Source organism: Lissotriton helveticus, chromosome 4_1 (assembly GCF_964261635.1).
Source record: "Lissotriton helveticus chromosome 4_1, aLisHel1.1, whole genome shotgun sequence".
NCBI classification, from domain to species: Eukaryota; Metazoa; Chordata; class Amphibia; order Caudata; family Salamandridae; genus Lissotriton; species Lissotriton helveticus.
The window spans coordinates 575,540,222-575,560,270 of record NC_136063.1 but is presented as its reverse complement, the minus strand read 5'-3'; the positions used below and the strand labels follow the sequence as shown (position 1 = coordinate 575,560,270).

Sequence of the window (20,049 nt, the reverse complement as noted above, 5' to 3'; positions counted from 1 at the left end):
TCCCCTGTGTTACAAGTTCTGAGTTTAGGTTTTGATATTGCATAAACTCACATGGGAATTATTCAAGCACTATAAAATAATGCGGTAGAACATTCATCAGTATTCAGTGCAAGCGAGGGAGGGGAATTCAAAATTGTGAGCATTGGGGAAAAGGTGAATCTCTATTCATTACTAGGTCAGACAGGCTGACGCTTAGTGATTATTTATTAGTCATATAAAAGGTGCTCCTCGAAGTGTTTAGTTTTATTTGCTTTCTGGAGTAAGGTGGCAAGCTTGATGGTACCACAGATGTTGTTCGAGGTCCTTGGGACATAGATTAAGAAAGTTTGCCTTGAGGTCATTTCTTTTTCACACAGCAGTGCTGCTGTTCCTTGTGCTGTGGTAGCTTCCTCGAATCAATAGTTTCTCAGCCAGATAGGATGATGCAGTAGTAGATGGTACTGTCTTGCAGGATATGCATCAGGCAACATGCCGTAGACTTACTGAAACTGTCATTGCAATTGCATAGACGTGATGTATAATTCTTTATTTGTTTCATGAGTGAAACATATTCATAAAGGATGTTCTTCAGTATAGTTAGATTGGAAGCAGGGAGAGTAAAGTCAGGAAGGGAGCTCTACCCTCCAGGTGGGAGAGAAGTGGGACTGATTTCTTTCTGAATTGAGAATTTGGGCAGGGTGGGTTTTATCACACACAGAAAAGGGAGTTGTGCTGAGACAGTTTAAGCATTCTTAGGGATGTGACTTTTGAAGGAGAGGTTTCTATGAATGATGACTGTAAATGGTTTTGTTCTAATAGAAAGATGAAGAGTTAATCCGTTTATGGTCATTTCAGAGAGTCAAACCTGGAGTGTGGCCTGTTTACTGGTGTCGTGGATGACGTTTATCGTAGTTGTGTTCAGATTGAGGTATGCATTTGATACCCATGCTTGCATTACGTGGCTGGCATGTATTTTAAAGATGCTAAATAGAGTTCTGTATTGTTGAAATACAGAAGAAACTTCATGCGTTGTTTGTGAGGAAACAACAGTGTACATGTTAAAGATTGGAGGCGAGGGTAGCTTAGTGGCTGTCACAAGATCTAATGGTTCCCTCTTGTTAGAATTAGTTAAAAGAGGTAATTGACGGGCTATTTCCCTACTTTACCTGCAATCCAATGTGTGTTAGTAGGAAACTACTACTAAGAGATCTACCAAGATCCTGAGTCTGGGCCACAGGTGTCTGTGGCGTGCAAGGTGTCATTCACGCCTGGGATGCTTGCCATCTTTGTCCTGAAGGGTGATCTTAAACTGGGTTCCTAGTTGTGTAGGATGTGCTTTCTCAATGATCTTCATGGGGAATGATCGATGTGGGTGGGATTGGTCGGTAATTGAAGCAGTTGTTAGACATTTGGTTTAACAAGAACTAGCAATAGCATGCAGGGACAGGGAAATGTATTGCGTCTCAGCAGATAACAAAGAAGCTTGCGGTGGGAGATGCAGTTTAAAATGAGATATTTGTACTTGGAATGAAGTTAGGCTTAAAGTGAGTGAAAAGAAGGACATTAAACAATAAATTAAGGGTGGGGTCATTTCCAATTACCCATAGAAAGACTTGGGAGCATAGCATTGCAATAAAGAACTGCATTGCAATGTCCAGGATATGATAATTGTTTGCATTGCTGTGTTCTGTCAAGTGATATATATTTTATTTATATATACACACATGCACGCACATGCACACACACATATGTAATTGTCTTCAGGCATAGCAAGGTTCATAGTTAGCAAAGTTGGATTTTAAGGAATACAGTAGTCATACCTCTGCTTCTACTCCTGTTTTTGACTCTACATTTGCTGCTTTGTTCTCACAGCGCCACTTAATTAGATCTGTCAGCAGCCTCACCGTGGCAAGGGTGACCTTCAGACACACTTTTCTTTCCTCCTGCAGCACTCATTGTACAAGATGATGTCATGTTCCCATTATAATTATGGACTTCGAGTCCTAGCGTGCTTAGGGTAATGACTATAAAACACGGACTGAAATTCACTCTCATGAGTTAAGAAACAAACAGAAATCCTTTCACAGAATATCTCACCTGAAGAAATATAAATTGTAATTCTTTTATATTAATTGCATGTAATGTTATATTAATATTCTTAAGTTTCAAGATTACTTTTAGATAAAGTTATACATACATCAACCATAGTTATTATCAAGTGAATCATATTTTATAGTTTCCTATCCCTTTAAAAAACAAAATACCGAAAAACATAGTCAGACTGATTTTTCCATACCTGGAAAATAGTAACCCTGACTTGGTTAAAACAAGGTATACACATAACTGGGTGCAATCAGACACAAATCCTTGACAAGTCACAGTTATACCCGCCAATCTTGTGATAAACTAAGTAGAAGTGCATGCATGCTTACAATTGTATTTCTTTAATGCAACTCTGAATATGTCATTTTCTATGTTCAGGTGATGAACTCCCAATGAGTGTGCGTATTTCCCATGACAAACAAGATCAGCTGCACAATTGTTTGGAACACCTTTTTAGCCAGGTATGGATCTTTATATTTCAGTTTTGTCTCTATTCGGGCATGTGAAAAAGTGATATTTTTTTTAACTAACAGTGCTCTGAATCAAGTGATTCCAACAACTGTTGCTGAAAACACTTAAAATAAAGAATGCAGCTCATTTCGTTTCCCTTTGTTTCCCAGAAAGGTTTCAAGATATAACAAGCATTGGCAAAGCCAATAGTTTTTCATTTCTTTTGTGATGATAATATGTCTGAAGATAATAACGGAAGTCAGAATCCAGATCCCAATGGCTTAAGTCACTACATACCTGCCGGACGCTACCTCTTTAACATACCCGCCCTTTAGTTGGAAAAAGCCCTTTCAGCCATAGACTTTGAGCACAGCAAATGTCCCACCTAGATGGAGCCTGAGTTTCACAGAAAGCATGGCTTGACCCACAGCTGCTGGTGATGCCAATCATTTGGGGCACGTGTATAAGGAAGAGAACAGCCTCACGTGGGAGTGCAGCCCCCACAAGTAAGTGGCCTCTCTCACTAAACACACGTGGGAGGCAGAATGAAAGACTTCCTTTAGGAGTGGAGGAAGGTGACATCAGACAAATGGATTTTAAACATCAAAAAATGTGGATATTGCATTAAACTTACCTAAACACCACCAGCAAGGAAACCAAAGAAAAACGTCCACTCAAAAGTGAAAACAGCCCAGCTGCTTAAAGATGGAGAAGAGTTGCTGGGAAAATAAGGCAATAGAAAGAGTCCCCAGGAAAGAGATTAATCAGTGAAAATACTCAACATATTTCTTAATCCCAAAACCAGACCGAAATAAATTGGCCTATACTATACTTCCGGTGTATAAAAAAGTTTATAAAAAAGAAAAAAATTAAAGATGACAGCACCGCAAGAAGCCATACCAGTTACAAAAGGGGAATTGCAAGGGGGGTGCTTCTCATCCCAGCACAGTTCTCCCCATTGCATCCGGATAAATGCAGTACGCTTACTTTCAAAGTTGCTGTAGTTCTTCACCAAAGTTGGAACAGGTAGTGATGTTATCTCTAGACATGTGTTTCTGGGTTTAGCCCTTCATCAGTAGAGAGCAAAAGTAATGTAGAACAGGGAAAAGACAGCAGAGGTTTGCTGAAAGGGTGCCCAAGTCTTCATAGGTCACAGTACCACTCCACAGAAACACAGGTGCCTCCCAGGAGAGCTCGTCAGCTCATTGGCCAGTCCTGCCAAGCGTCACGCAACACGCGTGACGCCCACGCATTTCAGTGCGGTGATCCGCATCACCGCACTGAAAAGAAATGTCACGCATTACCGTGATCTGCCAGGCGAGCCAACCGGCACCTGTCACTGTGCCCGTGAACCGTGGGTTCTCTGCTGCTCGAGGTACCGCCTGTGTCCCTAACAGTATTACAGCAGACTGCGCCGGCGCAGCTCTGTGAGAGCCGGCGCTACAAATGTATCGAGTTGAACCTCTTTCTGCCAGGAGAGCTGGGATCATTAAATCCGGATGTGCGGTACTCCCGCGTCACGTCCGGCCGCCAACAGGAAGTTTAATACGGTTGGCGCTAATCATGGCACGCACAGGCAGCAGCAGGCCGGGCCGGCCGCAGGAGGGGTGTCCCGACCCGTCCGTCCCCATGGTGGGGGAGCCGCGCCGCGGTAGTAGAGCCTGTGACTGCCTGAGCAGCTCAGCTGACTTGAGCTCAGACTGCCGGCAGCCTCGGAGAGAGTGGATGAAGACAGCACTGACTGGCAGTATGGTGGCAGCAGGCTGCAATGTCTGTGCTGCACAATCGTGGCTGGGCAGCAGCAGTTCAGTAGTCAATAAGTAAGTGGACAGTCGAGCCCCCCCTCCCCCCCTCACACGCAGCGCTGCGCACGCGACGCCGGTGGCAGCACTTAGTTTTTTTTTATTGTGTAAATGTCCCTGCAGTGCACGTCGTGCTCTGGGGCATCAATGCAGCTTGCAACTTATTATATTGTGTAACTAAGAGGCAACTATTGGAAACGAAACCCAGCCATGTGTTTATATGTAGGTTGAGGAGTCTGGAATCCATAATGTAGCAGAATTATGAGCGCCGCAAGGCTGGTTGTCAGACAGTCACACAACAAGAGGTACATGTTCCTTCTCTGCCTTAGTGCCCAGCTGGCTGAGGTAGATCATAATAAATGTGTGTCTGCATGCGTTAAATTTACCAGCCTTTGTCTCGTACCGCGCGATCAGGTGCCTGCTGGTAGTAATGCTCAGAAGGTGACATAGGTGCCTGGACCGGCGCCGTGTGAGGCGTGTATCTAACTGCAAGTTGAAAGTTTATTTTTAATGGGTCAAAAATCCAGCAGGGTCTGTCATCTATATTCAAATCACACTAAATCATGGAAAAACTCAGGAAATCACCGGCGCACGCAGCACGTGTTGTTGGGGCCTCTCTGACATCGTTTTCTCTTGATGTCAGAGAGAGGCCCAGACCCTATGCTTTCCTGATTTTACGGGAAGGAGGGGCCCACAACAAAGGCTGGCAATCTGTGTTTGGCAAAGGCTGGAAACACAAGCCTCAAAATAACAAACAACCGAAAAAACAGGTCCTGGGCTAGTGTGCAAAGTCTTGATTGAATATATTGCAAATGAGCTTTCGGATATTTGTATGATTCCAATTATATGACTTAGACATGACTCTGATACATGGAAGTCATTTAACAATTATTTCTTACGCTGTGCACCAGTTAATTTAGAGTTTCTCGTTCCTCAAATGAGTGTAATTTCTCACATTTTTATGTTTTTCCTTATCTTCATAGCTTGATTTTGCGCGCAAGAAAATGTCACTCATATTCATTAAAATGTCACTCATAATTACTCTGAAGTTATGAAAATGTCACACATGGCAATCTGAAACCTTGGCAGCTATGATTGGCTCAAGGGAGTCTTTCAAACACAAGGGGGGAGGGAGCACACTGCTTCTCATTCCAGCACAGTTCTCCCCAATCTCCCTATTGCATCCCCATTGCATCCTGAAAAATGGAAAAGGGGAATTACATGGCAGCTATAGACCTAAAAGACGTTTACATGCACATCCCAACGAATCACAAACACAAAAGATACTTGCGATTTGTAATGAACAAGTCACACTATCAAATCAGAGTGCTAGCCTTTAGAATAAATTCTGCACAAAGGTGTTTACAAAGTGTCTAGCAGCAGTGGCGGCACATTTGAGAAGGCAAGGGATACACATTTATCACTTGCCTAGATGACTGGCTAGTAAGAGCAAACTTTTTAACCGAACGCACAACAGACATACAAAAGGTGATAACTCTTTTCAGCCTGGGATTATCAATAAATATAGAAAAATCACTTTCAAAACCAGAACAAGAAAAGATCTTTCTGGGAGCAAGAATCAACTCAATAGAGGCAAAGGCCTATCCCTGCTTGAAGAGGATTGTGTCAATACTTCAAGAAACTTGCCTTTACCAGAAGGGGCAGTTTCTGACAACGAAGACTGTGGGGAAAATTCTGGGGAAGATGGCTTTTTGCATCCGTCTCATTCCATTACTAGGTTACACATGAGACCAATTCAGGAATGGCTACCAAACCAATGGTCACAATGGGAAGATCTATTGGTTGTCACACAGAAAATACAGGAGGAAATGGTGTGGTGGAACAGATCCCATTTTACAGCAGGAAGACCATTTGCACAACCAACTCCAACAGCAACCATTACTACAGATGCCTCACATATGGGTTGGGGAGCTCATTTCGGCTCGCTCAAGGTCAGAGGGCTATGGAGGGAACAAGAAGTGGTCCAATATATCAATTTCCTGGAACTAAAAACAATGTTCCTAACCTCAGAAAGAGGTGTGGGGAATATTAATATTAATTCAAGCAAACAATACTATGACAATGTTTTATATCAACAAACAGAAAACAACACAATCCTTGTTCTATCAGGAAATCTGGAAATGGGCCAGTCACCAACAAATAGACCTAACAGCTACTCATCTTGCAGGGAAGGATCATATGGAAGCTGACAAACTAAGCAGCAAAACATCACAAATGGGAACTCAATCAAGCAGTACTCAAACAGAAATCCAAACAACGAGGAACTCCAGAAATAGATCTTTTCTCATCACTAACAAATGCAAAATGCCAATATTTTACGTCCAGACATCCACACCACCAATCCCTAGGTAATGCCATGCCGAATAATTAGTCAAGGATATTTGCTTAGGTCTTTCCCTCAATACCACTGTTGCAGAGTGTAATCAACAAATGCAAGAAGGCCAAAATGGCATTAATTCTTATTGCTCCTCAATTGGCAGACAAACATGGTACACAGAACTAGTGGAGCTGGTGCAAGGCAACATTCAGAAGTTACTAATACAACAGGACCTGCTGTCAATGAAGGTAGGGAGAGTTCTCCATCCACAACTAGAGAGTTTCAGTTTGGCAGTGTGGCTTCTGAAGACTTACAACAACATGGACAACAACATGGGTAAATCAGTGACAAACGGTACAGTCTGTAAATCGATCTCCCAAACAATTTAATTGTGTCATTCAAGTACAGGAATACATCTATATTCCAAGCCAAAAGTGCACTCAACACATAATCAAAGGAGCTCAGTAGCCTTTTTGAAAATATACCTTTGCAAGACATTTGCATGGCAGCTATTTGGTCATCAGTCCACACATTTACCAAACATTATTGTATAGATATTCAAACGAATAAGGAAGCTCAAGTGGGACAGAAAGTATTAAAACATTTAATTACAAATTTAAGCTCATCCTCATCCCAACCACCATAAGATAAAAAAAAACTGCCAAATCAATTCACAGCGTGTGAATCCAGAAAAGAATCACCCTAAAAAATGAAAATGATTTCTTACCTGTAGCAGTAGTTTTGCAGCTTGAAGAATTTACTTTATTTCCAGCGACTCAGCAACCTTCGGTAGAAGATGGGAGAGAAAGAAAACAAAATCTGAAGATGATGACCATAAGAGACACCAAATGGTGGAACTGTCAAGGTCCAACAAAAACAAAAAACACAGAAGAGACAAAGGAACACTACAATATTGGAGAATTCCAGACCCAGCCACGAGATGGTGGAATAATGCACAGAATGTGAATCCAGAAAATTCTTCAGGCTGCAAAACTACTCTTACAGTTCAGAAACCATTTAGTTGTATTTAGAGTTGTGTGGAATATGGAGAGCCAGACATTTACAATTATTGGCAGATGTTTTATTCAGTTAACCTTTAAGTAAGGCACTATGATCGTACTCCCTGTTTGCAGTATTACTACTGTGAAAGCCAATGTTTTTTAGTTTGTCTCACTTATAAAAAGGGTAAGCCTCACCATTTCCAAAAGATGGGCATAGTTGCAAATGGATTCTCTGTTTTCTGCACTCAAAGATCTGCACTTCAGCATTAAATTTTCACCCATTTTTTGCAGTTGCTGCACTCATCTAACAAACTAATGTTTCAAGACATCGTTGCAGGCTTAAGTATGCAATTATATTATTTCCATTAGGATTATGTGGTGACATTGTTTAAACGATGCAATTTTGTCAAAATGTATGACAGATGCCTCTAGCTGCTTTCACAGTGACTTCTTGTCAGGTAGGAAAATGCCTTTAAAAGTCAACAGCTGCCCTGAATGCATCCTTATTTCTGCAGTGCAGCAGCTTCTAAACCCACCTGGTCCCAGGCGTGCTTTGTATAAACTCTACTTTCACAAATGAAATCGAAGTCCGTCTGCAACCAAGAACTCAAGGAAGTCCAGTCATTTCTTTTGAAGGGTCTTGCGTTTTTTATTTTAAATGGTGTATTTTGTGTTTTGTCCCATGCTTTATGCTGAGGTGGGCAGAAGCAAAATGTAACTGTTAATTTAACAGACCAATGTATGAACTCCTCTTACCAAAAGCCACATTAATTATGCATATAATGTATAATTTTTTTTAAAACTGTCTCAAAGGCCAGACCTAAAATACATTATTTACATGCACAGACCTAATTTACACATCAACATAGCTTTGTCATTCCGACACAGACGGTCTAGCAAAAATTGGTGTATGAAGCGGTAATTGATAGGACACCATGCACAATTTCAAAAATAACTTCAAGTAAACCATATTAAAGCCCAGTCTCCCCAAAAAACGTGTGTATGGAGATTTGCAAACTTGTCAAGATTATACCTGGAATTTTGAACAGAGGCAGCTTTCTAAGCAGCATCATATGAAAACCATGTACACTAAGATTCACCTAATGTGGCACTGTATGTACAATAAAATTACATACTGTTAAAACAGCACAGTTGTGAAATTTTCTTTATGAGGAAACCAGTGTTCTCTGTGGAGAAACCCACTCTTCTACACTCCTATAGCGTCCTCCCCAGCCTGGGTACTCGCCAATTACTATGCCACACACAAAGCTTAGTATAACACATCTTTAATCTTCTGCGTGCAACCGCGAACTCAACATTCTAAATGTGCATTAATTTCACTGCACTCTAACGTTTACTTTACAGTTCAACGGAGTCCATCAGTCATTACAGGCCCACTCAACACTAAATCTCCCCCCTTGTTAAAAATATATCTATATATTTTTTTACAAATATATACATAACCAAAGGAAGGAGAAGTGCACCGCCTTTTAGGTTTAAGTTGTGAAAAGTTAATCAAAACAGTTCATAAAGTTCATCAAAATTTGAGGGTGCCGCCCGGGTGGCGTCTCTTGTCAGTGACGTCTACTGAAGAACTCTCTGTTGTGATTCCAATGGGTCATTGGAAGCATCCCCTGGCACTCCACTCTGATCTTCTGGATTATACCAGAGTTTCTCAATGAAAGTAAGATATCAAAAAGAACATTTCATCATGACAGTCTTATTTTATTCATAAGTCCATTTGTATATCACAGTGATCCTTTCTTAGTGTTTATGTTAAATTGATGAACAACAAATTCCTTAGTCCAATGCATTTCGGGCTGTTAAGCCCTTCTTCAGGGACCACAAAGCTAGAAACAAGGCAAAATAACGGCGTATTCAGTATCAAATAAACATATGTAGAATACAAAATAAGACAAATATACTGACAAAATTCATGCTCTGTCGACAATGTGAACGTGGGAATAACATGCAAACCAGTGAATAAACTCAGGTGTGTGGTGCGTAAAGTGAAAAGTTAATTGAAACTCACATGTCGTTCTGTTCATGGTAGGTATCACGATAATGTTATTAGCAAACCTAACGAAAGAACACACAACAATGGGTGCCTATAGTTCTATCCAAGTATGAGTTCTAGTGTAAACGTAAAAGTAAAGCGTGTATCACAGCAGCAGTGAAATATATACATAATCATAGCTCTTCAGTGAGTCTCTGTGGTGCTTTGGTCACACGTCCCGACCATGTCTTCGGAAATTGGGGACTGGCATTAAAAGTGTTCATGACCGATGTTGGTGACGTAGAAGCAGCAGCAGTAAGGGTTTCTTCACATGTCTTTACAGACCAAGTCTCTGCAGTGGCGAGTGATGAGCCACATGTCAAAAATGCGAGAAATCTCGCATAATGGACTTCCCAGGACGTTGGGCAGTCACAGTTTGTTCTTTGGTGGTCACAACATGAAATGGTTCAGCATCAAAAGGAGGATCAGACTTTTGTTTTCTGTACTAACAAACAATCACTCCACTTGTTAACGGAACGTCTTTTGCATGTCAGCGTTCGTCTGCATTGGGCCTTCATTTTACTCTCATGGTCCACGTCTTTCATGTGGGTCTCTTCCTTATTATTTGATCTCCTGTTGGTCCAATGATGTAATTTGGTTGCTTTGCTCTCCCAAAAATCAAGGTTGCAGGGCTTTCAGCTGTGGTCGAGTGAGGAGTCGAACGGTAAGCTTGAGGAGTCAAATTTAAGACAGTCTTAAGTTTCAGGTTTTCTAGTACAGCACGCTAGACAGCCTTCTAAAGAGTATGCATGAAATGTTTGACCAGGCCATTAGCCTGTGGCCAAAGAGGTGTGCTCTTCTGATGCCTCAAATTAAGATGACTGAGAAAGTCTCTAAATTCTCAACTGTTAAAAGGTGGGCATTTGTCCGATTTTAAGTTTGTAGGAACATCCCATATCATAAATATGCTGTCTACTCGCTCAATGACTCATTCTTGAGTGATAGATGAGAGATCTTCAGGAGTATTCATCTATAATCACTATCAGGTGATGTTTGTTGGCAAGAGGATTGAAGAAGTCACTAGCAATTCTTTCCCATGCATGCGTTGGCAACTCTGACATGTTTAAGGTATGTTGAGTGGTTTTCGATTAAAAGCACTTACGTAGATGACAGGCCTTCAATTCTCTTTCAACTCTCTCATCGAGAGTTGGAAACCAGACTCAGTCTTGGAGAGCTTGTTTGGCGGCAGCAATTCCATGATGTCCTTCATGGGCCACTTTAATTATGTGTTGTTGCAGACTCTCCAGAATGCCAGCTCTCAAACTTCTTAGAATAATCCCTTCCTGAGTAACGGACAATTCATCTTTGACATTTTTAAACTTTTGGTAATCACTGTCACTGGTAAGAGGTCGAGAGTACTGGTACCAAGACTGTGTAATAATGTCTTTCAGTTTTAGCATCTCACTATCGTGACTAGGGGCAGTCACACATTTTGTTCCAACAAAATAGCAGCTGGGGTGCTTGATTTCACTATGAATTTTATGTAGGCTTCAGCCATTTTAGAATAGGTGCCAAGGCACTGTAAAGTCACTCGTGAAAAATAGTCAGCAGGGTTCTCACTTTCCCTGGACGATGCACAAAGGTGTAGTTGTATTCTTGCAATCGCAGAGCCCAGCGTTCAATGCGAGAGGCTTTTTTGCCTTTGGATTGCCTAAGATATTTGACAATGCTTGATGAACTATCACAAATTTGAAGGGTTTCCCATAAAAGAATATGTGGAAGTGTTCATACACCCACACCATTGCTAAGCTTACTTTCTCAGGTTGTGAATAAACTCGTTCAGTTTGGGACAGACTTCGACTTGCAAATGCCACAATGTGTCAAAGAGCATTTGGGTGTCTGCTGTGCTGTGCAAGGATGGAGCCTAATCGGATAGAGCTAAGCATCTACAACAACTCAGTATGAAGCTTTGGATCAAATTATACTATTTCAGTAGTAAGCTCATAGTTTGTTTGATTTTCGGAAAGCTTTGCTCACATTCATGGGACCAAAGAAAGGAAACATTATTTTTCGTCAAGTGTCTTAGTGGCGCACTGACAGTGGCAAAGTCTCATACTTATCTAGAGCAATAGTTATGTCAAGGAATAAACGTAACATGGAAATATTCTTTTTCGTCAAGTCTCTTAGTGGCAAAGTTTCATACGTATCTAGAGCAATAGTCATGTCAAGGAATGAATGTAACATGGAAACATCTCGTGGGGGTACTGGCAGTTGACAGCGCATGCACTTTAGCTGGATCAGGAGTCATGACCCCATCAGAAAAGATGCGGCAAAAGAATTTTAACTCTGTCTAATGGAACTCACATTACTCAGCATTCAAAGTTCATCCGGCATCAGCTAGCAAATGACACACTTGGTGAAGACTTTCTTATGCTCCTTCTGGGTAGCTTTGAAACACTAATATATCATCATTTTAATTGAAAGCATTCATGACAGGCTCTATGATACATCCAATGGCATCTTGAAATAACTCTGCAACTGATGATGCACCAAAACTTTGGGGGTCATTAGGATGGCGGACGGACTTGCGTCCATCCGCCACCCCTGAGTTTGAGGGACCGTTCCGCATGGGCAGCGGCGGTCCCTCCATAGCAATTAGGATGTGACCGCCACCCTGGCGGTCACATCCTGTATGTTTTACATTGCGGCAGATGCTGCTTGAAGCAGCATCCGCCGCAATGCAAAAAACGAAAGGTGTGCATTTGCATGCACAAAGCGGCAGGCACCGCGCGGTGCCTGCCGCTTCGTGCACGCAAGGGCAGGGGGGTACCATAGGTACCCCCCATGTGCACCCCCCACACAACCTTCACCCAGGGGGCCCGCAACGGGCCCCCAAAGTGACTGTCCGTATGCTTTTCCACGGCGGAAAAGCCGCCGCGGAAAAGCATGACTCACCCTGCATCCTAATATGGCTGGCGGTGTCTGATAGACACCGCCAGCCATGTTATTGCTTTTCCGCCGTGGTCGCCTTCCGACCACGGCGGAAAAGCGGCGGACGGATTGGGAGACCCACCAGCCATCCTGATTTGGCGGTGGGTCTTTCAGGCCTCCTCGGCGGATTTCCCGCATACTCCGGGCCAGCGGTGGCTTCCGCCGGCCCGGAGTATGCGGGAAATCCGCCATCCTAATGACCCCCTTAGTCTTTTCTAACAGAGCAGACCAAAATGTGTAGAGCCCGGGACCCACGTCTGGGCATACCCGGCGCACGTTCGGCGAGAAAACAGAAGATACACAATTGATGGACAGAATGCAGAACAAATAAAAACATACACCCCAAGTCAAGAGATCTGGGTTAAATCCATCATTCTTTTGCTCACTATGCCACCCCAGTTTAGACCTGCCATATGCAAATCAGTCTTGACCCTGTGCCTCATGGGAATAGTCCAGCCTGAACTGCCAAGCCAGGTCCTCCCTGGACCAGAAACAAGCATCCTAGGACCAGTTTCGGGGTTTCACCCCTTATCAGCCAGAATAGCTTGAATCTAGTGGTGCAGTGAGCCCGGGACCCACGTCTGGGCACAACCGGCACACTTTCGGCGAGAAAATAGAAGATACACAATTGATAGACAGAATGCAGAACAAATAAAAACATTCACCCCAAGTCAAGAGATCTGGGTTAGATCCATCATTCTTTTGCTCATCATGCCACCCCAGTTTAGACCTCGCCATATGCAAATCAGTCTTGATCCTATGCCTCATGGGAACAGTCCAGCCTGAACTGGTAATTGCCCCCAGTAACAAAAGATTAGCAGAATGGCGGACTTACAGATGCACAAAAAAAACAATCGAAGGCCCTCAAGGAAATCGACCCATGAAGCGGGGCTGCATGGGGGAGGCGGCAACCGGGTCTGGCTGGGGGAAGGCTGGTGATCACCGATCTCTCTTGGGTGGACATAAACAAACAATCGAGGTTGCATAGGCAGCAGTGGCTCTATTAAACCAGCTGAAATAGCCAGGGGAAATTAGCTCGGGTGCCCCGGCAGCAGCCCTGGAAGAGAAAGGCAGCTGTGGGGTCAGGAGGACGTGCTCACTCGAAAACAAAATGAAAAACAAGCTCAATGGCACAGGGCAGCAGCGTTGAGGCATTCTCGTTGCTGTTATTATTGGGGGAGCAAGAGGTTGTGTGTCCCAACCGCCCGGAAGGCGTAGCGGGAAGCCAGGCAACTGTGGGCAAATCCGGAAGGCAGGTGATGGCCAGAGGGGTGATCCAAATCCCATCTCCTCAGCAACTGCCTTGGCAGCTCAACCGGGCATCAGCCATGTTGGAATGAATCCGCAGTCGGCAGGTTTTCGTAGATTCATCGGAAGCCGAGGGACGAAGGAAGATGAGGCCAAGGGGGCGAGGTACAGTGCCCATGTCCAGAGGGTAGGTGACGGCCGAGGGGGTGATCTACAGCTAATCTCCTCTATAGCTACTTTGGTAGCTCCACCGGGTAAGCGCCATGTTGCTAGGGCTCCGTCCGCAGTCGAAAGATTTTCACGGTTCAGGATAGCTTGAATCTAGTGGCACAGTGAGCCTGGGACCCACGTCTGGGCATACCCGGTGCACTTAGGGCGAGAGAACAGAAGATACACAATTTATGGATGGAATGCACAACAAATCAAAACATTCATCCCCAGTCAAGAGATCTGGGTTAAATCCATCATTCTTTTGCTCACCATACCACCACAGTTTATACCTGGCCATATGTAAATCAGTCTTGACCCTGTGCCTCATGGGAACAGTTCAGCCTGAACTGCCAAGCGATGTCCTCCCTGGACCAGAAACAAGCATCCTAGAACCAGTTTTGGGGATTCATCCCTCATCAGCCAGGATAGCTTGAATCTAGTGACACTCTTACTTTTTTCTTTGTCTTACAAACTGTTACAAAATAGTTCTCCTTTCAAAAACCTTTGCAGATTTAACCAGCGGCTGGACATTTACCTTCATGTGGAAACGGAAATCCAAATCAGAAGCACAACTTCTTTTTCTGAGGAGAATATACTCAGAGTCCCTCAACCTTGGGATTACTTTTCACATTCATGATTGACTCACTCCGGGCACCTCCAGTCTCCATGTCAGTAGATTGTCGAACAGCGTGCTCCTCAGCTCTGGCAGCCATGAGAACTCGGTCCAGACTAAGAGTTTGTCTCAGCATTCATCGTCTGAATGAATCTGACATGCATCCATCAATCACATTGAGGCGTATAGCTTCCACATCATTAAATTAATTGAACTTACAGTGTTTAATGAACGTATCAAGTCTCTCAACAAATTTGTCAATGGTCTCACCAGCTTTCTGACATTCTTGGCTAAAGATTTTCCTTTCATAATCTACATTTGGCATTGGATTGAGCTTGAGATTCAAGGCGGCTTTGATTTGACCGGATTTAATTTCGTCAACTCACTGCATTTTCTCTGACTTTTTTTTACACCTTTACCAGCATGATTCTTAAGGTACATGATAATCCTCTTGTAATCAGCTTCTTCAAGCACATCAATCAAATCATCAAATGTCTCTATCTAGGAAGTCCAACTGTCTCCAATATTCAGTTTATGGGTGGTATTGAATGGCAGTGATGGTTTCAACAAGGTGGCAGCATTGTGACCATTTATGAGATGGCTGACACTGAGGGCGGAGTTCTTTCAGACAACGTCTGCTGTCTGGTAGGACCTGCTTCATCCATGCCACCTCTACGGACCTGTGCTGAATTGGCCTCTGGGTCATCCTGGACATCTATGGAACCTTGACTCCCCTATGCTCTCCATGGGAGCCCTTTGCTTTCAGGAGACATCAAGAGTTGTTCTGAGCCACCACTCAGCAGCTTTGGTGGTGTGCCACTTCGAGTAAAGACAGCTCCGCAAGCATAACCCCGGGTGCTTCCTCTGGGGCCCCTCCACCCATCTCTGTGGTACGATGACTCTCTTTACTCAGTTCTGGTAAGCAGACAACTGTATCTTAAATTTGATTTTTGTTGCTTGTAAGCGTGTCTTTTTATTGCGCACCACCTGGTTGATCGCTGCCTCGCAGAGCTTTTGTTTGCAGCATTATCACTTTGTATGAATGTGCAGCTTTGAGTTGCGTTGTAACACAGTACCTTTCTTTGCAGCAGGTTGTCGGCCAACAATGCGTAGACTTCTCAGTGAAGCTTTCATTACCTTCAAATGCTTCACACAGAACTGGGGCTGCACTTTGAATCCACATACAGCAAATGCTGATTCTGTACTTTGACAGAGGCACATGTGGCACACACAAGCAGTTTACTGGACCTTGGCAAACTCTCATGGAGAGCACTGTCATTCTTCTGTTTACTTAACCCCTATTTCGTCATCAGTTGTAGTGTCCTCCCCAGCCTGGGTACTCACAATGACTATGCCACACATGGAGCTTAGTATAACATGTCTGTATTCTTCCCCTTGCAACCACAAACTCAACATTCTAAACCTGCATGACTTTCACTATGCTCTAACACTTACATCACAGTTCTATGGAGTCCATCTGGAGCCACAAAGGTCCGTCATTACAAATCCACACAACACTACAACTCCCATGAAGTTAGTGGGCGTGCCTTTCCCCTTTGCACATTAAAACAAGCAAATCTCTTCCCATTTCAAGGATGGGAAAAGGTGGGAGGGAAATCTGGGAACACCAACCAACTGGCTGTTTGGTGGGGGTATACAAACCTTCAAGGCTAACCATGCCTTGACCTATCCACGCCTCACTACTTCAAAGCAATGTATATCTACGATTATTATTACCCAGTTGGGATGCAATGTTACGAGTAAATAGATTTAAACATGCAGGCATTCTTAAGATGTAACCTGCAGTTGTAGCTATAAATAAGACTATTTGCACTCATAAAGTAGATTTACAAGTGATTATCCTTTATTCCTTTATTTTTAAACACTTCTATAGAAAGTGCTTAACATATAGCTGAGAATTAATATTAAAAGATCAATGTACAAAATGACACTATGGTGAAAGCTTTGTAAGTAAGAAAGAGGTGGACATGCTTGAGGAGAAAATACAGTGAAAAAGAAAAAGGAGTGGTGGAAAGTATGCAAAGGAGTAAAGAGGTTTAGTGACAGATTTGTGTTCAGTGAGTAGCATTAATAATGAAAGAGAAATATTTCAAAATAACCCTTTAGTAAAGAGAGAATTAGTTAAGTTGTAGCTGTAACGATCAGTGGGACAGCTAATAAATGTCTGAACATTAAAATTGGCAAAGGGTAAAAATGTATATCCGTATTTGTAAAGCGCAAACTACTCACCTTATGTGTCTCAAGGGTCTGGGGGCCATCGTGGAAATTAAGTAAGCTATTGCCCAGAGTCACATGGTGCAGAGCTGAGCTGCCGCGGGGATCGAACCTTGAACCCAGTGCTCCGAAGTCAGCTGCCCTGATCGATAAAATACAGCAAAATGATAGTATATGGAGGTAGTCCTACTATGAGGAAGGTGAACTATTCAAGGCATAAACATTGAAGGGATGAGAAAGGAACTTAGTGGATTCAAAAGAGAGAATTGAGGAAGTGAGGCAGAGGTTCCAAAGCTGGAACCTGCAAATGCAAGAGAGCCGACCAATATGAACATGGAAAGGACTTGGATGTTCTATTCAGAATGCCATTAGGGCACAGTTCATATTGTCACAAACCAATTCCATACTCCATAAATGTTGGCAATGGGAGCAGAGAAACCATATACCTCACTAGACAGAAGATTCCTATCTAAATAGGGGTTAGGTAAACAGGAGCCACTGTGGAGATCAAATGTATCTAAGTCATGCCTGCTGCAAACGTTTATTTGTTATTAATTATTAACTATGAATTATTCATTGATCTTTCTGTTGGTCAAGTTAAAAGAGGCACCGATGCTCTGATTCCTGTCCTGAAAGAAATAGTTTTGATGTTCAGTTTATTTCTTGCTGTAAGTGAAGCTCCAAATTTTTCTTTCCAGGCTGGAACTGCCAGAACTGTCCAGCCCATAGCTCTCTCTAAAAATGAGCAGATAAACTTACGACTTACCTATTATTGTATTTGCTGAAAGTGTTTGCCTAGTGGGCACTAGCAGATAAGGACAGTTATTTCAGGTCAGAAAAGTGAATTTGGCCGAGTGTTAAATCTAGTGATAGAAAAAATACTTCATTTAGACTTTGGAATGTATCTTTTTCAACAAAGTGGTTTCACACAATTCTGAGGCAAGCTTATAACGTCCGGTTTTTCAATCAAAAAAGTATAATTTCAAAATATTGTTTATTACAGGTGGACTCCATTTCTAGTCTTCTAAAAGGCCCTATTGTCGCAAGAGCCTTTGAACAAACAAAGTACTTCACTCCAGGCCGAGGACTGCAAGGTAAACCGTGGTCCTCTTTGAATTCTTATCTAGGCAGGAGTGTAATGCTTAATGCATCTGAACTGATTCTTCAGTACTCTAAAATAGTTCAATGTTTGATAGCTTGCATTTATTTAAAGGGTTCTTCATTTTTTGTGCGTGGAAATGCATGTGAAAATTGCACACTGGAAATGCTTGTCCCACAATAGTGGGTAGAAAAAAAGCATATTGCCTTTGGGTTGATGGTCTGATATGCCTATGTGTATTTTCCTTCATTGGTTGTGTTTCCAGGAAACCCCTCCTAAGACCTTCTTTGTTCCTGCATTCATGCCCTGACCAAGGCCTTTGCATTTTTCACTGTCAGGGAAATGAATAATTCCAGCACTGGACAGTATTTAACATACCTTTAGACCTCTGGCTCCTTCCTGTATTAGCCATCTCCTGTGACTCTCATTGCTCCTTCAAGCACTTGCTGTGTAACCTGTTAGTGCTTCCTGTTTCACCTGTACACTTGGCTCTTGCACTTATCCTCTGCCTCCTCATTCTTCCATCAGAACCTGACTCTGCTGTACAGAGCAACCTTTTTCCACCCTTCATAGATTATTGCATTAGCTTCCTCCTCAGTACAGAAATCAGGATGTCTCATTGATAAATCAGACTCCAGGAAATTGTATTCCTGAATCAACCGTAAGGAGAGTGCAATCTAATGGTATAAAGAAAACCTTCACCAATGTATGCACACCCTCGATCCAACATTGCCAACCTTCATCTTCTTTTGCACTCCAGGAAACACCCTGTAAACATTTCTAAATGTGCTTCATACTCTCATCCTTGCTCTGCACATCCACATCCATGCTCTAGAAATCCTCACATTCTCGCCCCGACATAGTTTTCTCTCTGGCAGCACCTGCATGCTGGTCAATGTGCTGGGTATCCCACCACATATTACAACCCCTAGATATTCCTTTGGAAACACTCATCCATGCTCAATGTCCATCCACCTCAAAGTTCAGTCACACTCTGCCACACTTTGCATACCCTCAAGTATTTGTTTCCTCGCACCAGTCCTCACTTTGCACAGCTTCAGCACTTTGCACAGCTTCAGCTCTCTAGATCTCCATCCCCATGTGGCATGATGCTTCCCAAGCATGCAATGTAGTTTATTAAACATTGTTTCATACTATTACCTTTACATACATTTTTAACACGTCTCCGCTCTTGAAATGTGATTGCTCCACCATTGTTCCTCTTTCGTATATTAGAAGGACCTGCATGTACTTGGAAGGTGAAGGAAGACTGTGTTGTGGGGAGGAGCAAGGGATGGATTGACAATGGGGAGAGCAATTGCGCTATTGGGAGGTGTTTTCCGGAAAGGAAAGAGCATATTACAGGTACTAGGGAAGAAAACAATTAATGTGATGGCTGCAAGCAGAAGAGGGGATGCTCCTTGACACTGTTATTGGTCAGCATAAGGCAGGTATGGAAGGGAGCACTGATCTAACTATGATCCTAGCAAATCTCAGAATGTAAGCAGAACGTTGGGTTACGTGTAGTTATCAAGCTATAGATAAGGAGCCTGGAAGTTCAGGACTATTATCGATTTGTAACCCCAAAGACAAAGAGAACATGGTGTGTCTCTTTTTTTGGGCTGTGCGGTTTTTTTGGCTCTTTTTGTTGTGCTTTGACAGATTTTAGTGGAGATTTACTTGACAACTTGTGTGATAATGTCTATCCATCTATTGTATCATCTGCTGTCCAGATTCACATAGATGCACTTCAGCAATCTAGCTGAAATGCAGTCGGTTTTGGGGGTTTCAATCTTGCTGGTTCTACCCATGTATAATGTGCCTCAAAGGAGTTAGAAATAGTTTCTTCACGTCCCTAAATGCATCATTTGACGCCATTCACTTTATTTCGTAGCCGTAATACTCAATCTGTTACTCACTCAATGCTCCTACACATTTTGCCCATTCAAAGCGGTTCACACCTATTTTGTTTGTTTTTCATCAA

At 42.8% G+C, this 20,049-nt stretch overlaps 1 protein-coding gene across 1 annotated transcript in view; it reads left to right on the top strand.

Annotated features, from left to right (window-relative positions):
* PREX2 (phosphatidylinositol-3,4,5-trisphosphate dependent Rac exchange factor 2) overlaps positions 1 to 20,049 on the top strand; it is a 1,276,790-nt gene that overhangs the window by 835,399 nt on the left and 421,342 nt on the right. Inside the window, exons 29-30 of the mRNA XM_078687188.1 lie at positions 2,461 to 2,543; positions 17,970 to 18,060. Of these exons, the coding sequence (XP_078543314.1) occupies positions 2,461 to 2,543; positions 17,970 to 18,060 (174 nt within the window). The remainder of the gene's footprint in view (positions 1 to 2,460; positions 2,544 to 17,969; positions 18,061 to 20,049) is intronic.